The 18,000-nt window shown below is 40.7% G+C and overlaps 1 protein-coding gene across 10 annotated transcripts in view; it reads right to left on the reverse strand.

Annotated features, from left to right (window-relative positions):
- TTLL5 (tubulin tyrosine ligase like 5) overlaps positions 1-18,000 on the reverse strand; it is a 259,441-nt gene that overhangs the window by 199,970 nt on the left and 41,471 nt on the right. For all 10 annotated transcript variants that reach the window (XM_037503833.2, XM_054691987.1, XM_037503831.2 and 7 more), the window contains exons 10-12: positions 12,324-12,425; positions 10,478-10,569; positions 9,625-9,732 (exon numbers count right to left, since the gene is read on the reverse strand). In XM_037503833.2, the coding sequence (XP_037359730.1) occupies positions 9,625-9,732; positions 10,478-10,569; positions 12,324-12,425 (302 nt within the window). The remainder of the gene's footprint in view (positions 1-9,624; positions 9,733-10,477; positions 10,570-12,323; positions 12,426-18,000) is intronic.

Here is an 18,000-nt window from a genome sequence, read left to right on the forward strand (position 1 = left end):
GTAACTACACAAAAATCACATATTATCTGTAATTTAAGCCATAAGTAAAAGAAGTTCCTTCACTTCCTTCTTCTGGTAATAAATTAATAGTTTTTATAACAGTACACGTCTAAATATTTTACCCAATCTTCAGTAACCTCACAGAATACCTTCCTTTTAGTTTTTTAAAGTTTAAAAGGACAGGTTTATTAGGAAAAGGAGGCAGAGAGAGGTACCTACATAGTCATAGGCAGGAAGGCAAGATGCTGGAGAATACTTTCCTTTTAATTTGAGAAAAATCTTTTATGATAAAGCACTAAATTAACATTATACAAGGAAGAAAATACAATGTGGGTACAATTCAAGAAAAATAATGTTCGCTTTAGTTTTTAAAAACTGAAGCACAGATTCAATAGTTTTATCAAGTGGAAATATTATTAGCAATTTAAGGAACAGGGCGAGGATAATGATTAACGCATTTATAGATCAGGTTTGCAGAATCAGCCACAACTAAAGACAAATTCAAATCAAAATAACAGTCAATGAGACCCACCAATTAAACTTCTTACATTAAGGAGCCAACAGTTACTAAACTATTTCCCAAATTCAGAAGCAAATTCCAAGCATCTTAGTTGAAAGGCTAAGAACCCATATTCCAGGAAATAAGAAAAAAAACAAATGCTTAAAGAGAGAAACACCTTCCAAAGTGCCAACTTAATATGCATAAAACATTGGTATTAAATAATCTCTATGGAGAGCACACCCAAAGTAAAAATCAGCTTTGACATGAACTACATCTGTATGCACACAGGCTTGACCCTACTCCGTGAAGAGTGACAGATGACAACACAACAGAAAGCCCAGCTCACCAGAGAGGCTGGAACTGGGGGAGGAGGTGGGGTGAAAACAAAACAACTTTGCAGCATAAGAAAAATAACTCAGGCCCCACCCCCCCATAGTGTCTCTGGTTCATAGTTGTTTGTTGATTTTGATATTTTCTTTCTTATAGTTATTCTTTTTCCTGGTCCCTTATTTAAGTTTTCTAGATTCCTGCTATGAGTGAGACAATCCAGTATTTTTCTTTTTCTTTCTGGCTTATTTTGCTGAGCATGATCCCTACCAGCGCCATCCATGTTGCTGCAAATTGCATGTGTTTATCTTTTTTGAATGCTGAGCAATATTCCATGGTGTATATGTACCACATCTTCTTGATCCAGTCATCTATTTTTGGGCATTTGGGTTGTTTCCAAAGCTGAGCTATTGTAAACAGTGCTGCTATAAAAATAGGGTGCAGGTGTTCTTTGGAATTGATGTTTCTGTGTCCTTTGGGTAAATACCTAGGAGTGGAATTGCTGGATCGCATGGAAGTTCTATGTTTAGTAGGTCCAGAAATCTCCTCACAGCTCTCCGGGGGGTGGGGAAAGGAAGGATTGGGATCAAAATAAGGGGGTTGTAATTGTATGGGGAATATAAAAATAAAATTTAAATTAAAAAAAAAGGAAATTAAAAAAAAAATAAGGGGGAGTGGGTGCAATTGTATGGAGACTATAACCAAAATGAAAATGCATACATTGTACAAAGAGGAAAAATGATGTAAGAATTATATAAAATATTAAAAATAATAAAATAAAAAAAAAGAAAAGAAAAATAACTCAGGGCCTCCCTGGTGGTGCAAGAGGTTGAGCACTGCACTATGAGGCAATTCGCAGCCTCTGCAGCAGAAGTACGATCCCCAGCAGGCCAGGGAGCAACCCACATGGCGAGGCAGACCTCTCCTGTCTCGCCCGCTGTGCCCCTCAGCAGCGTATTTTGGTCAGTCTGCCTGTTCTGTTCCCCATTCTGTCTCTGGTGAATTCTCTCACCGATCGCATCTCTGGCCTGTACCCCAGCTTTTGTATGCATAAATAAATCTTTAAAAAAAAAAAAAAGAAAGAAAGAAAGCCAACTCCTCAGGCTACTGAAGTTCTGTTAAATGACCCTTTTAACACATGGAAATTACTCTTTTCTGTGGGCATGAACACTTTTTAACAGCAAGAAGTAGACTGTACAAAGAATATTAAACTTCCTCACCTTTCGGAATTGCGTGTTCTAGCAGCAGTGTCTAGAATTTCAAAAATTCAGTGCCTGGGATGAGCTAGACCAGGGTTCCTGCCATTAGAGGACAGGCAAACTAGGTTCCTCCAGTCCCGAGAGCTACTTACTTTGTTCCCTCTTGTATTCATTATGATGGAGAGCAAATATTTTCAAAGGACTGTTGCTACCACCTTATTCAAAAATCTCAGGGAAATTTTCCTTGGTAAGAAATACTTCCTTTAGCACCCAGTCCAATCAAAACAAACTTGAAAATTATACTAGCAAATAAGAAGCCTGACTCTCCTTCCTACTTCACCTTACTGTATCTCCCGAATGCCTTAATGCCAGGTTCTGCACAAAGCAACCCACATTTAGCTGCCTTAACTTTCTTACTGCTTATTCCCTCCCCAACCCATAAGAATTTGCTTCTGCTCCCATTCTCTGCTAATGAACTCTTCTCACTACCAAAGACAGCCTTGCAGCTAAAGCCACACCTCTGAAACTGTTGACCACCCCTTACTTATTGGAACTTTCTTCTCCCTTGGGTTCCAGGACACTGCTCTCTTCTGATTCTCCTCCTCCTGCCTCTCCTCCTTTCACTCCTCCTCTTCTGCCCAGCTATTCAACGGTAGGTTTCCTCAGGTGGCATTCCCAGGTCTCCTTCCTTCTCAATTCTACTTCTCTTCTTGGATGATCTCATGTATTCTCACAGCTGCAATTAATATCATGATGATGACATTCAAATCTCTATCTTTAGTCAAGTGTCCCCTGGACACCAAATCCATAATTTCAATTGCCTTCCAGACAACTTCACTAGGATATCCCACAGGTACACAATACTCAAGAAAATGAATCTCATTACCTTTCCCCCAACCCTATTAAGCTTCCCATTAGTCTTCATCTTGGTAATCCCATCCACCAAGTCTCCAAAGCTAGAAACACTCTCTTCACCTCCCCAAGCCACTGCATTACTAGATGTCTTGCTGATTCTCTTTAATCAAGCCCTATCTTCTGTATTTGCTTTTGAGGTATAGTTTACATGTAATGAAACAGATCTTAAGTGTACAATTTGATGAGTTTTACATCCATATAACCTCCACACATATCAACCCATACAGAACACTTCCTTCAACCCAGAAAGATCCTTCATGCCCCTTCCTGGTAAATACTCTGCTTCCCCATTTTACCCCCAGAAAATCACTATTCTTACTTCTTTCACCATAGATTAGTTTTGCCTGTTCCAGAATTTCATATAAATGGAAGCATACGGTATATGGTATATAAATCTTTTGAGTCGGGTTTCTTTTTTCATAGAGCATGTTTTTGTGGTTCATTTCTCTATCATTGATTCTTGTTTTAAGACAGGTTTACAGAGGTATAATTCACATTCAATAAAAATTCACCCTTCTAAATTGTACCATTTGATGAGTTTTGACAAATGCATATAGTTGTTTAACCACCACCACACTCAAAATATAAAACAGTTCATTTACAAACGTGCCCTTGTGGCCCTTTGCTGTCAACCGTCACTCCCTATCCACCAGCAATCAATGATCTGATTTCGGCCTTTTCCAGAAAAGTCAGATAAATCATACAGTATGTAGCCTTTTGAAAGAGCCTTCTTTCATTTAGCATTGGGCTTTTGGGATTTATCTATGTTGTTACACGTATCGGTACTGTAGTTCGCTCCTTTATTGCTAATTTGTGTTTTGCTTTATGAATATACCACAATTGTTTTATCCATTCAACAGTTAGTGGACATTTGGGTTGCTTCCAGCTCAGGGAGATTATGAATAAAACTGCTGTTTTGTGTACAGATATTTGTGTGAACAAATATAAATTGCTTGTCACATGTTTAGTGTATATTATCATTACGTACCTCTTGCCATCCAAGTTATTTCCCTAGCACTAGTATCTCCCTACTGCAGTCCATCCTCCACATGCCATCAAAATTACATTTATGAGACACAAATCAGCAAACAGACACTAACACGAGGTTGATTCCTGGAGGATTTTAAATTAGTCACTTCAAGGATGGGTAAACTGGGTAGAGGGGATCAACTGTACAGTGGTGGACAGAAACTAGACTTTTGGTGGCAAACATGATGTAGTATATATAGAGATGTCAAATTATAATGCTGTGGACCTGAAACCTGTATGTTTTAAACCATTGTTACTACAACAAAATAAAAAAAATAAGTCAGTCTCTTCTAGTAATGTATTGTATTCCCTCTGTGGCAATTTTCTTCTGTCAAGCCTTGGGTCATTTAAGATAAAAGTTAAAGAAGAAAATCACAATTCTATTGCTCCCACGCTTGAAAAACTTTAGTGGCTGCCTGTTGTCTGCAGGATGAACTTAAAATTGCTAGTCCTCTGCAGTCGGGCCCCGCTCTACTCCCATGATCCCACCTGGCTTACTACAGGCTACATCTAGTCACACTGAACTGTCCATTTCAAGTAATGTCACATCCTGTCATGCTACTATGTTTTGCATGTTATAGTCCCTCGGCTCGTAATGACTTTCCCTGGCTTCCCTAGGCAGAGCTGGTAACTCGTGTATTTCTGGAGCACCTGAATCACTCTATTACTTGTACTGTCACTTAGCATTTCATGTCTCACCACTTGACAGCAGAGGCCCTGTCTCATTCATTATTGCATATCAAGTGGCCTGCACCGTAAAAAGCACACAGGAAACAATCAAGAAAAACTGAAAGAAGGTACAAAAAAAAAAAAAAGAAAATTTTTAGTGAAAAATACTGTACAATTTTTGAGAAAGACAAAATAATTTGTAGTTACGATCTCAAATAACTCTGACCACAAGACTAGAAATATTCATGATAAGGAAAATAAGAGAAATTCTTATTAAGATCTTTACGTATTAAGGAAAAATTTGATAAAAGATGATTTAGGAAGGGAGGGGGGAGGAAAAAAAGGTTTGACACAGAAAATAATAATGCATCCAAAGCCTAAGAGATTACTAAACATGTCATACCACTAGTTTTGGAATCAATCCACTAACCCTTTTCAGAAAAAAAAAGTCCCAGCTGAAGCTGTAATCCCTGAGGCAGTGGAAAGTGCTGACAATAGCCAGTACTTGCTGTCATTCAAATGCTATTGTATAAAGGAAATTCTTTTCACCTTGGCTTTGGATTTGAGTTCAAAACTTTAGCAGGAAGTCTTAATCTGGAGTCCAGAAAGAGAATTTGGAAAAAAAAAAAAAAAAAAAAAGGCACATCAAGATCCCACAGGAAAATGAACTAAATAAAAGAAGAAGTCCAGAGCCAGTATGTTAACCAGTCCAATAAATTAATATGGTATCTGGTGACCATATGAAAAGGTAGATGTGAAAGGAGTATCTAGGACTAGGCACTATAGATTAGAGCAAAAAGAGCATCCCTTCTGAGGCCCAATCTGATAGAAAAGATGGTATCATTTTTCATGAGATCTGGTTACAGGGGAGCAGAAGGAGAAGCCAGAACATAGGACATGCCAAAAGTAGCTGGACTCTTCAGAACTTGTCTTTAAATGGGCGGAGAAATATCCAGAGACCTGGCTCCCAAAGTTGGCTGTCATTTATTAACTGCATGACCTAGAACAAATTATTTAACCTTTTGGATTTTTTTTTTCTTATCTAATAAACACCAACAAAACAGTAAGGAGAACTTAAGGAAATAACCAGTAAAAAGTGCTGGACAAACAAACCATAGGTATGTCCTATTAAGACCCTTCTACAAGAAACTGTCCATACCATCTAAACAAGAGCATAGAGAAGACTGTCTCAAAAAGTGGACTGTGTGATGACTTCCATTATTTTACTGGCACTGGTAGTCTTGTTTATATTGTTGGGAAATATAGGAAATGTCCTTACTTCTTTAACAAATACCAACAGCCCTTTAGAAATGTCAGTTTAGGACACAGGGCATGCCAAAAGTGGCTGGACTCTTCAGAACTTGTCTTTAAATGGGCGGAGAAAGAGCCAAAGAGACCTGGCTCCCAAAGTTGGCTTTGTCACTTACTAACTGCATGACCTCCAAAATGGTCTAGAATGACAGCAATAAAGGGCCAATGTGGGATTCATTCAGCAAAGAGGTATACTGGGTATGGTTTGTCCTGAGTAAAAATGTCACCAGTCGCTGACACCACCAGTCAAGTGGCATGACAGCTGCTTCATACAATTCCAGAATAGAGAGGAGCAGTGTCTCAGCCTGTCATTCCAGCCATCCTCAGACACAAAGATAAAACCGCTGTGAGCAGCAGCATCTGTAAAGGACAGCTAACATCCTGTTGTTTTTGGCTCTTTTTCTTCAACTAGTCAAAAAAGCTATTGTCGTAGTCAGTTATCTCACCGTGTCAGTTTCCTAAGCATATTTAAAGAGTTGTTGAAGCACATATTTCACATGGTACCACATTTTTACAATCCTGAAAGCAGTGAAAATTAGATCGTAAAAAAATCTGTTTTAGTGACACACATTTACTAGCTTCACAAATTCCACACAAGCATCTCTAAGATGGCTTAATCGCCAAAACCCATCTTCTGAGCCCCTTTTTTTCAAACTGAGTTCTTTCACATACTAGCCTGGAGCCAGGGGCAAGGACCTTCATTTCTCAGGGATTCAGTTTCTTTATATGGACTATCTATTCTCGAAAGTCCTTTCCGGTGGTACAAATTTATGGAAAGACTGTATGGCTAAGTACGGCAATTTGTGAAGGTTCCTAAGTCTACATTTAAATTCTAATAATACAATGCAAGCATATGTATTTATCATCCCATGCAAAATTTGGTTTGAGGGGAAGAAACTTTTATAATCTACACCTTGTACAAAGCAGGAACTGGGAAAAAAGTTAAATGCATAAATGAAGAAAAGAACGGGAATACTGAAAGCTACCTGGAAACGTAGCTGGACATTACAGGTGGTAGGGTGGACAAGAAATTACAGAACAGAAACTTAAGATAGTTACGGAATGCTCCTATGTGGAAAGGGCAGAAGATCCTATGTGGAAGGGCAGAAACAAGAACCGAAAGATTCACCACAGAAAGCATATAGCGGACCCATCCCTGGAATACTGGCTTCCTCTAAAAGCTCCAATCTTCTGTTGAAGCAAATTATTCTGGGAAGCTCTCAATTCCTGTTTACTCTAAAACAAATGGAAGAGAAAAGAAAAACCAAAGCTTATTCCTTGTAACACAAACCCCAGGGAAGGTTAGGGATCAGTGGGAAGCAGAGACTCACATAAATATATGCACAGATACAAAATCATACCTGACGTAGGGGGTTAATGAAGCACATAAAATCCCAGGGCTGTCAGGAAGTGGAATTAGAACCACAAAAGCCAAAAAGAGAGTCAACAACTTAAAAAAAACTCCAGAAGCAATCAGTTTATCGTAACTGAACACTGGTAGGGAGGGTAAAAGAAGGACCCAGGCTGAAGAAATGGACTTAAGAGGGCATTTCACTGAGTCAAAGAAAGTCATTGCTTATTTCACTTTGGCACATTCTATTACCATTAAGTTCAGGAAATTCTTAAGCTTCTGAAAGGCAATCAGAAATAGAAATATCAAACGGCAATCAAAATAGTAAAGGAAACACTGAGAAAACTTGTGATGATTTTTAGACAAAGATTTTTATGCTAAGAATTCTCAGAAATTTACCCTCATATAAGAGTCAGGTGATGTGGAAAGAAATATTTACTTCTTTAATGAAACTTTTGAAGTTAGAGTTGTATTCTTTGTGCTTCTTCCTCAAATTCTAAAGACGCTCCCTTAGAACTGTAGTAACTCTAGGGCCTCCCTGGTGGCACAAGGGGTTTAGATGCAACCTATGAAGCTAACCGCAGCCACTGCAGCACAAGTTCGATCCCCGGCCAGGGAGCTACCCACATGGCGCAAGCAGACCTCTCCTGACTCGCCCACTGCTCCCCTCAGCAGTGTACTTCAGTCAGTCTGCCTGTTCTATTCCCCACTCTGTCTCTGGTGAATCCTCTCACATACCACCCCGCCCGCTGTACCTCTAGCCTGTACTCCCATTCTTGTATGCATAAATAAATCTTTAAAAAAAAAGAAGATATGAATGTATTTACATTTATTTTTTTTATTTTTTTTTAAAGATTTATTTATTTATTTATTTATTTATACAAGCACTGGGTACAGTCAGAAGTGCGGGAGGGTGAGAGAATTCACCAGAGCCAGAGCGGGAGCAGAGCAGGCAGAAGGACCGAAGTACACTGCTGAGGGGAGCAGCGGGCGGCAGGAGAGGTCTGCGCGCCGTGTGGGACCCTCCTCCGGTGGCCAGGGAGCAGCCGGGGATCGAACCGGCACTGCAGAGGCTGCGGGCAGCTTCGCAACCCAGCGCTCAACTGCTGCGCCACCGGGGAGGCCCTGTATTTACATTTAAAGAACATATCACAACCTTGTCCTTTCCTCTTTAATTTTGGTCCTGGCATATTATCTGCCATCTTCTATTCCCACTCTCAACACTTCCCTTTTTTACTGTTCCTTAAGTACACACTGTTAAGATAATCTCTTAAAGAGATCAAGAATTACAAAGGCTAATAAAAAAGATAAGAAAGTAATTTTTTAAATTGAGTACAAATTAAAGGTCAGACATTGTGCCAAGTGCTTTGTACGCATCATCTCGCTTACTCTTCACGGTGCTCTTAGGAAGCTGGTACCATCAGTCCTTCCATTTTATCGTAGAGGAAACACAGGATTAGAGTAACTTGCTGAAAATCAGAAAACTAGTCGGAGGTTTCAAATTATGTCATGTTCACTACTTTCCTGTCACCCTGATTCCTCAGCAAGCCTTGACTCTGAAGTCCTTACTACCGCATCTCCCCATCCCAGGCTTTAATTATCCTGCCCACCAACAAACAGTAGGGGTCTTGCTAAAGCCTAACTCCTGCTAAAAGCCAGTGCAACTTTATGGTCACTCACACTGGTGATCACTTAAAGAGTTCACATCCATGCAGAAAGCTAACGTGCACGGGGACCCCACGGCTAGCGGGGGTCAGCAGGCAAAAGGTTTCCTGGTCCAGGAGCTGTGATCTGCCTCTCAGTCTCTCTGTGCATCAGTGAACTGGGATGGGAGAGAAAGGAAGTGGAGAAGGAAGGGGAAGAGAAGAAAGGGGAGGGGAAAGAACCCACTAGAAAGAAGACTAAAACAAAAAGGAGGAGTCATCGGAAAATGGGAGAAAGCACATACTGGTACCAGCCAGAGCTTCTTGGAACCATTCCCAGTCTGACTGCCAAAGAGCTCTGGAATATATTTGTTAGAGCTGGATTCCTGTACAGCGTGTTGCAGACTTGTCCTGATTGCACTCTGACAAAAAGACTCACACTTCAGTTCCAACCCCTGCTTCCCACACAGAAAGCTAGTGGCTCCTCAGAGGACCTACAGCTAAGCTCAGCACTGGCCTCTTAGCAGGATCTTCATATGCTATGTGGGCTCAGAAAGAAATAAGTCACCACAGAGCTCTTTCTTCTATAGAATCTGTAAGCCTCTCCGCCCCAAGATTCCATCCCAACTACCCAAGACCCTTCTCACAAAACACATTAAGCTTCTTGAGTCTCCTTACCAAAACAACTGCTGCGATGGGGAACAAAGGTTTTACAGGCTGTAGCAATAGCTAGTTCAGCAGAGATTATAGTCTTAATGATCAGGTCTTCTACATGGGCCATTAATGCTACAAAAAAAAAAAGAGAGAGAGAGAGAGAGAGACAAGAAACAAATACTAAAATGCATGGATTAGAAGGACTGGATTCCAAAACACAATATAATTATAAAAGCATGTGTGCTCATTCCAAACAGTCTCTAAATGGCATTCTTTTGAATGGGTGCTACAGGAGAAGGCATTATCTCCGCACAGGCTAACACAGCCGAGTATGTAGGTGCTGGTGATGTAGTCAGATGGCTTCTGATGACAAAAACCAGACACAAAGTGGACAGAGAGCCTTCTTTCTCACTCTTCCCTCTGTGGGTTAAGATAAGTGGGCACACAGTGTCCCATTCTGCTCAAGTCTTGGCAGTCACATCCATTTAGACTCTGAGCCCTGTACTCAAACGCAACACTGCTCATTCCCAATTCAGCGGCGTGAATGGGATTAACTTAGAAAAATGTGAAATCTAGGGCTAATACAGAGATAGGCAATTTGTTATATAAAATGCTGACAGTATTTTAGGTGGCAGTTTAACATTCAAGACAGATAAATTCACTAAAGAAGGCAAGCCTTCCAAACTAGAAATAAAAAAAAGGAATATCAGGAGTCAGGGAAGGCCTGCTGTTCCCCTTGTAAACTGCAGCCGAAACTTAACAAAAAGAGGTGACCCCACTGGATGGCTCTGGACACTGTGACAGGGCTCCTGCTGAAAGACAATGGCCAACCAATACAAAGAAGAGGTGTCAAAGGGGAGAAAGACCCGGTACTTACCGGTTGTATCTCTGCCTTCTTGTTTCAGATACCTAAGCATGGCGCTCATGCTCCATTTGTTCCCATAATCCTCCACTTCTGGATCATCACAACTAAAACAAATGAATCGAGGTCACATAAGGCAACTAGGCCTGGCTGCAGAAACAAGTTTCTTTACAAATAGCCTTCTTGTCCTTTTAAGTCTTTCAAAAAGACCTTGCTGACTTCCACTCCCCCACTTTTACTTGGTCCTTTTTGTCATTTATTCCTTTGTATGAATTTCTTCCACTGAAATGAAAATGCATATAGCAGCTGGCCTTATTGGGAGGTGGGGGAGGGGGGGCAGGAGGGAAGAAAAAGACAAATTCCTCCTTAACCAAACAGGCATCTTGAAACAGTGGAAGAAATGTGTGAAAGAAAGTAAACAAATTAAAGAGTGGTTACAGCATATTAATAGGTTGAATATTCAGGGATACAAGCCTAGCCTTTGAGGTAAATGTCACATGAGCCCACAAAACCACCTCTGGTGCCATTTTCAGACCAGAACTAGTCTGAATGGTCTAGTGAGCTAATCTCGTGAAGCATTTTAATGAGCTAACCCAGCACGGAATTATTTTAGCATCTGAGGCAAGCTCCTCCTCTCTGGTGGTGCTGATCCTGCTCGAGATCCTCCTCACAACGTTTTGGGTTTTTCTGAAGGGAGCATGTACGAGAGTGACAATAAAAGTCATGACATACCCACCGCCATAGTAACGAAGTGGCAAGTGGGGCAGATTCCCCGGAACACTGACAGGTTTTATAATCTGGCACTGGTGTTTTGCGGCCGCCCTTTCGTCTCCTCCCACCACCCCACTGCCCACCAACGGCGTCTCTGCTCATCTTCCAAAGTGAAGGATATGATCTCTCCAACCCATTCCAAATGCTGGTCACAGGAGGCTCAGTGCAAACCATAGAGCGTCGGCAAATATGGCATCCCTACCAGATTCTTTTCTTTCCTTGGACCTGCTAAGCACCTATTTTTAGTTTGAGTAGAAAGTAACTGCTTGGATTTCTTTTTTATTTTTCCACTTTCTGGCAAAATTATCAGGATGAAAGAAAACAGAGCAAAAGGAATATTTCCACACAGCTGGGCTGGTCCTCCCTTTCACGGAATCCTGCTCTGAGATGGCCTCGTTTCTTTATTTAATATACTCCTGAATCCTACCCCACCCCCAACCATACAAGTATTTGTTCTAGAAAAGTTTAGAAAATAAATAAAAGCACAAAAAAGAACATAAAAAAACACCCACCCATGATCCCGTTCAGCACTGTTAACACTCTGGCAGACATCCTTTGAGTTTTCTTCATTCCCACCCTCCCTTCCCCCAGCAAAAATAAAAGCTTTAGCAATGTCATATATTCCAAAAACAAATAAATAAGTTGTAGGTAGTGTCAGGTAATCTGCTTTTTCCACCTAGAACTGTACAGTCATAAACTTTCTCTCTCATCTTATGTGTACATCCTTCATTATCTCTTAAAGTTTAATTCCTAGAAGTAGAATTGTTGGGTGAACGGGTAGAAGTATTTTTAAGCTGTTGATACATTTTGCCAAGTGCTGACATGACCTCATTTCTCGACATCTACAAAGCTCCATATGCCCCCTGCATCCCACCTCAAGCCCAGTGAGGAAAGACAACGAGGAAGACAAAGCCTAGGAGGGCAGCAGCAGATATGCCTCAACTATGTTAAATGACTCTGGCAGTTTTCCATAAATTACACGGTTATAAACGTAAAGTTTTCCTCTAGTGCAACATCTTGAATTTCCACGTCTGTGACACCCATATCGGAGACTGACTTCTCTGGCTCCTGGCTTAGATGCAGCCAATACCTGACATAGTCTCCACTCTTCTTATTCACACTGTAGTTTGTGAGGTGCATGAACTGGTTCCGAATGTTCTTGACTCCTTGATCATATCGCACAGTTGCAAACCTGAAAGAAAAGACACAGTTATTAAAAACCAGGAGCAAGGTTTCAAGAAAAGACAGGCAAGAGCTCAGGACCAATGAGATAGGAATAATGGAGAATGACAACATTTATAAATACTGGGTGCTTGCAAGTGCCAACTCTCATACCCAATGATTCAAATATAATAGCACATTTAAGTCAACGCTAAGACAATCCTCTGAAGTGGTAATATTATATCTAATTTTAAAAATAGATACAAAAATGTGAGCTTAGAAAGATTAAGTAGTTTGCTCCAAATCACACTGACTCCAAAACCTATACCCTTAACCATGAGATGCTGCTTCTCTTATATAGAATGTTAAGCCAGTAGGAACAATGAAAAATGAAAATAAGCCATGTCATAACTTTCTTTTTTTGGGTAAGATTTATTTATTTATGCATACAAGAGCTGGGGTATAGGCCAGAGGTACGGGGGAGGGGGGTGAGAGGATTCACCAGAGACAGTGGGAAACAGAACAGGCTGATTGACTGAAATACACTGCTGCTAAGCAGCAGACAAGTCAGGAGAGGTCTGCTACGCCATGTGGGTCAACTCCCTGGCCGGGGATGGAACTCTTGCTGCAGTGGCTGCAGACAGCTTCATAGGTTGCGTCTTAACCCCTTGCACTGCCAGGGAGACCCTCATGTCATAACTTTCAACCTGGGAAACTGTATATAGAATGCAATTGGGTGTAGGATGACAGGGCACTAGTTAGTCAATAAATAAGTGTCTACCTAGTTCCTGGTATGATACCATTCTTTGTAAAATAATTGAGCAAAAAGAAAAAAAGGACAGGATAGTCATATGTACACTTAAAACTCACATTCACAGAAATAAGAGAACTGATGTATAAAATTCATTTAAGAAAATAAAATGGCAGCATTAACAGCAGACAAAGCCTAGGTCAGCGGAATAGAATAAATATGAGGATAGTGCAGGAGACTAATTTCTGAATTTGGAATGAAGGCCAAAGACAGAGGGATTAAATATGGAGCCCACTGAAAAGAGGGCTGCAATTTGATATCCTGGACTATGGTCAAAAGAAGACCAAAATACAAAATAAATGTGCCTCTGAAGGAAGTAACCAGGGAAAAAGAAAACTTTCCAGTGATGCTCAACATCAACAAAAGGATACTCGAGTCGAACGGTTATGGTAAATATCAACCCCTGTTTACATACCACCACAACCATATCACCCTCCACTAAAGTGGTTTTCCCATGAGGCACATCCAAGTGTGTGAAAAAAAATCCTGGAAGCCCACAAGTCTATTTTCATATGATTTACAAATTATTTACATATGCTTACTTAGACTATGAAGTCAACATGATATTTTACCACATTAAAGGAGAGCATTAAAAACTTTTCCTCTTCTCTGTTTCTTCTCACCCACCCACTATCTCAACTTCATAATTCCCAAGAAATACACAAGAGTCAAAAAAAGAAACGTGAAAAATATCCAAAGAAACTCACAAAACTGAAACAAATACGCATGTAGTCAGGAAGAAGGATGTGGACAGAGAGAAAATGTTGGCCAAGCACACAGAGATAAGGGATAAGAGTTTGATGAGTATTAATTAGATCTACACATATGAAGGACCCCAGATTTTCCAGAAACTTCCAACAGTTATCACCTAACTTCCAATCATGTTACTTCACAGCAAGCAAATCTGGCTTATATAGCCCAATCTTCTTCCACAGAGATTTTCTAAGCAAGTGAGAGAGACATTTTCTGAATTGCCCTGAAATGCAAAGGGAGCCCATGCTGGCCCCACAGAGGCTTCTGGCCCCACCCAGACATTATCTCAGTGACATACCACCTGCCATTCTCTCCCCCAAAGAATAATGATTTAAAAGGAGGGAAAAAGTTCTGCTTAAGAGACAGAGGTTTTTCATCTCTCCTACACACGAGTATCTGATCAAATCTGGTCAACAACACGAAGAGACTGGTGAACGCCTGGCTGTTCACTGCAACTGGCACCCGACTCATCCATCATCGCTACACTCCTTTTTGCAAGAGGACTGCATCCCTTAAATGTAAGTTGTCTGCTTCCCAATCTTCCTTTCTGCGGGGGAAGTTTAGATTTTGAGGCCCCAGCAAGGACAACATTATTAATGTCATGGAGTGGGCATCGACAGAGAGTAAGGAGCAGTTAGAATTGAAGGGGGGAAAACAAAAGTCAAACTTAGGCTCAGTGGAAAGGTAATATAAAAGGTCACTTCTAAAGCAAAAGGGCTGCGCTCCATTTTACTAAGCTAACAGGAATGTAGACGACCGTATATACAAAGGAAAAAAATCAGTGTGTGGGCTCATCTTTCCTCCTAAAACAGGAAGATTTTATTATTCTCACTAAATCCATATTGAATATACCACATTCATCGCTGATCACCATTTTCCATATTTTCTTCTTCTTGTCTAACCAGAGGTCCCAGTAGTCGCAGATTGAGCCTACTAGTCACTTTCTAACTGACCGACAAAGATTCAATTGATTTTAAATTTTTAAATAAATTTTAGTAAGGTAACAGTTTATAACAATATATAAATTTCAGGTGTACACTGTTGTATTTCAATACAGAGCTTTTTTTAAACACTTGAATTACTTGGCCCACATTTAGAAAGCAGACCTTTACTGCAGCTCCGTAGCTGCAGTACAGAGATGTGAGAGAGATGGAGGATAGGATCGAAAGGCAGCCCTGAGACAGTACAAGGAGCTTATCCAATAGGGTGGCAGTCTCATGGGGTCAAAGTTCACACAAGGTGAGCATCTGAATGGGGGCAGTGGCCAGGGAAGTTGGGAGATTGGTTTTATACAAGGGGATTGAGTAAATAAATATATTGAAGATGATGGGAGACAAATTTCTTACCCTTGGGAGAAAAGAGATCCAGAAATATGGAACTGGTAAAAGCTAAAAGGAATCCTTCAGTTATGGACTAGAAATGGAGGTATTAGTATGAACTCCTGTGTTGTAATGCACAGACATATGGAAATAAACACAGATGTAGATGTTTATGTACATATTTATGTATTTCCTAGGTCTGTCCACTGCAAGGATCTAGAAGCAGCTAGCCCAGAGCACTGAGCATATCAAGGCCCCCAGATCTTGAATTCTAAATACAATTCTCCATAAAGATAACCAGTGCTCCTTGGTGAAGGTGGTTGATTCCAGGGCTGAAGCAGAGAAGGAACAAAATGAGCCTGAAATATCATGTGTTCAGAGAATGAAGGGACATGTCAAAAGGACACAAAAATCAGTTCAATGGCCAGATAAGGGGCAATCTCAGCTCTAAAGGAAGTCATGACAGTAAGGATTATATCCCATAAATAAAACAGGAATCCTTGAGTCCACATTGGTATTAAATCAGTAATACCAATACATAAATGGGAAGGGACGTTCTTCCTTGATCAGGTCTTCTCTTGCTAAATGATAAAAGTAAAAGCACTGAATGACGGTATTAGAAAATCATCATTCAGCAACCTTCACAGTAAAAGTTCATGTGGGCAAAAAACATTAATGGCTATTAAGATTATTGGATAAAAATGAGATGAGGAATAAGATTTTACATGGTCTCAAAGTATCTCCTCATATAATACTGACTAGTCACAGAGGGGGAGCAAAGCATTACAGTAGAGAAATCTGGCAGACATCACCTTAAGCAAATGGTCAAACACCATTAAATGGTTACCTTGTGCCGACAGACGCAGCGCGATAAGAACACAGCATGCGTCTGCAGCATTCTGGGTCTTAACCTGAGAAAATACCTGACAAACCCAAAGGGACAGTCTATAAAATGACTGACCTGAAATCTTCAAAAATACTAAGGTCATAAAGGTGAGGCACTGCTCTAGACCCAAGAGCACAAATGAGTCATGACAACTAATGTAGCGATGTGATCCTGGATTGGACTCTTCTGCTATAAAGAACTTCACTGTGTTAACGGGCAAAAGGTGAATGGGGACTCTTCATACTGTTTGTATAACACCTTTCTACGTTTGAAATGGTTCAAAATTAAAAGTCTAAAATAAGTCTAAAAACAAGGATAAGCTTCTCAACAAAAAATCTACATCTTCAGCCTCCCTTAAGAAAACCACAAGATCTGAAAAACAAACCAAAAAAAAGCCCCGTAAGATCTGGCTAAATACTACCTGCTTGAGTGCATTTAGGCTGCTCTAGCAAAATACCAAAAGCTGGGGGGCTCATATACAGCAGAAATTTATTTCTCAGGTCCCAGAGAAAACGGGCAGGCTTTCTTTTCTTTGCCAAATCTGAAACCCTGGGTACCACTTCACAGCCTACTGATTTAATAGAGAACTATAAGTGCACTTTTTTAACCACACTGAAACATCTATTGGTTATCTTTACACCCTGACAATATTTTCACTCTGACAATAACTCACAAACCAAAAGCTACACTCCTTTTCAATTTCAGTTGTTCCTCTTTGAGAATTAAAACAAGAGTAGTTGGCCTAAAACTCCTGAGTGTTGAGAAAAGAATTTCAACTGTACTGGATAAGCTTAAACTGGATAAACTTAAACTGCATCTGAACAGCTTGTTCCAGAAACTTTATCAAGATGGAACCAAAGGAAGGAAAACACCAAAGTTTGTGAGATCATTTAAACTCTCTTTTTCCATTCAAAAACTATCCTGTGTACTTTGCTAGTGAAAAACCATGGTGACAGCATCTAAGGGGAAAGCCCCGGTATTGTAAAATAAAAAAAAAAAAGGATGTTTAAAAAATAAAATAAATAATACACCAAGGTTTAAAAAAAAACCTACCTTGTTTGTCTAAAAATATGTCACCAGAGTCAGATCACGGAGAGTTAACCTCCTACTTTGAGAGCTATACATTCTAACACATGTGACCAACAAATATAGAAAAAGCAGAGAGGAGGCCAGCCTTGAGGAGGCTCTGGCTGTACACAGGTTATCTTCCGGCAGGTGTAGCTATTCAGAGCCAGAAAGGCCTGGAGGATGAAGAGACAACACCTCAGGCAGTCTTGCCAGGAGCCACTGGGTTTCATCCTGGCCTGACCCAGAAAAGTCTTATGGAAGAGAACAAGAGGCCCAAGAGTTCTCTGATCTGCTGTCAACCAGCTGCAGCAGGGAGACTGCCAAAGCGCTACAGTGACTAGGCAGCACCCTCCGGAGCCGTCTGGGAGGGGATTACCAGCCTGATCCCCTGTCTCTAGAGCCAGAAATGACTCAAACTTCACAAACAGCAAGGGCCTGCCAGGGAGGGTGACAATGAGCCCTGGAGAGGGTTTTCTCCCCCTTGTCGGTATCTCGCCCCCCTCCCCTTGCTGCTGTGGCAGATTCTGGACAGTATGCAGCCTGTGAGGTAATCTGAATTCCTTGGCAACCAGCAAGCACCTGAATTCTTTCAAAACCACAGGAATCCAGCAGAGAAAAGGTAAATATCCCCGCGGAGCCAGTGTTAATTAGCAAGGAAGGCTACTGAAGAAGGAACTGGGGTGGGGAGGCAGGGAAGGCCTTACAAATGCTTTGGGGTCTTTTCTGAATTTCCACTGAGTAACATGGTAGAGGCAGGAAAAGGCCGTCC

Source organism: Talpa occidentalis, unplaced genomic scaffold (genome assembly GCF_014898055.3).
Source record: "Talpa occidentalis isolate TD23 unplaced genomic scaffold, MPIMG_talOcc4v2.1 talOcc4.11, whole genome shotgun sequence".
NCBI classification, from domain to species: domain Eukaryota; kingdom Metazoa; phylum Chordata; class Mammalia; order Eulipotyphla; family Talpidae; genus Talpa; species Talpa occidentalis.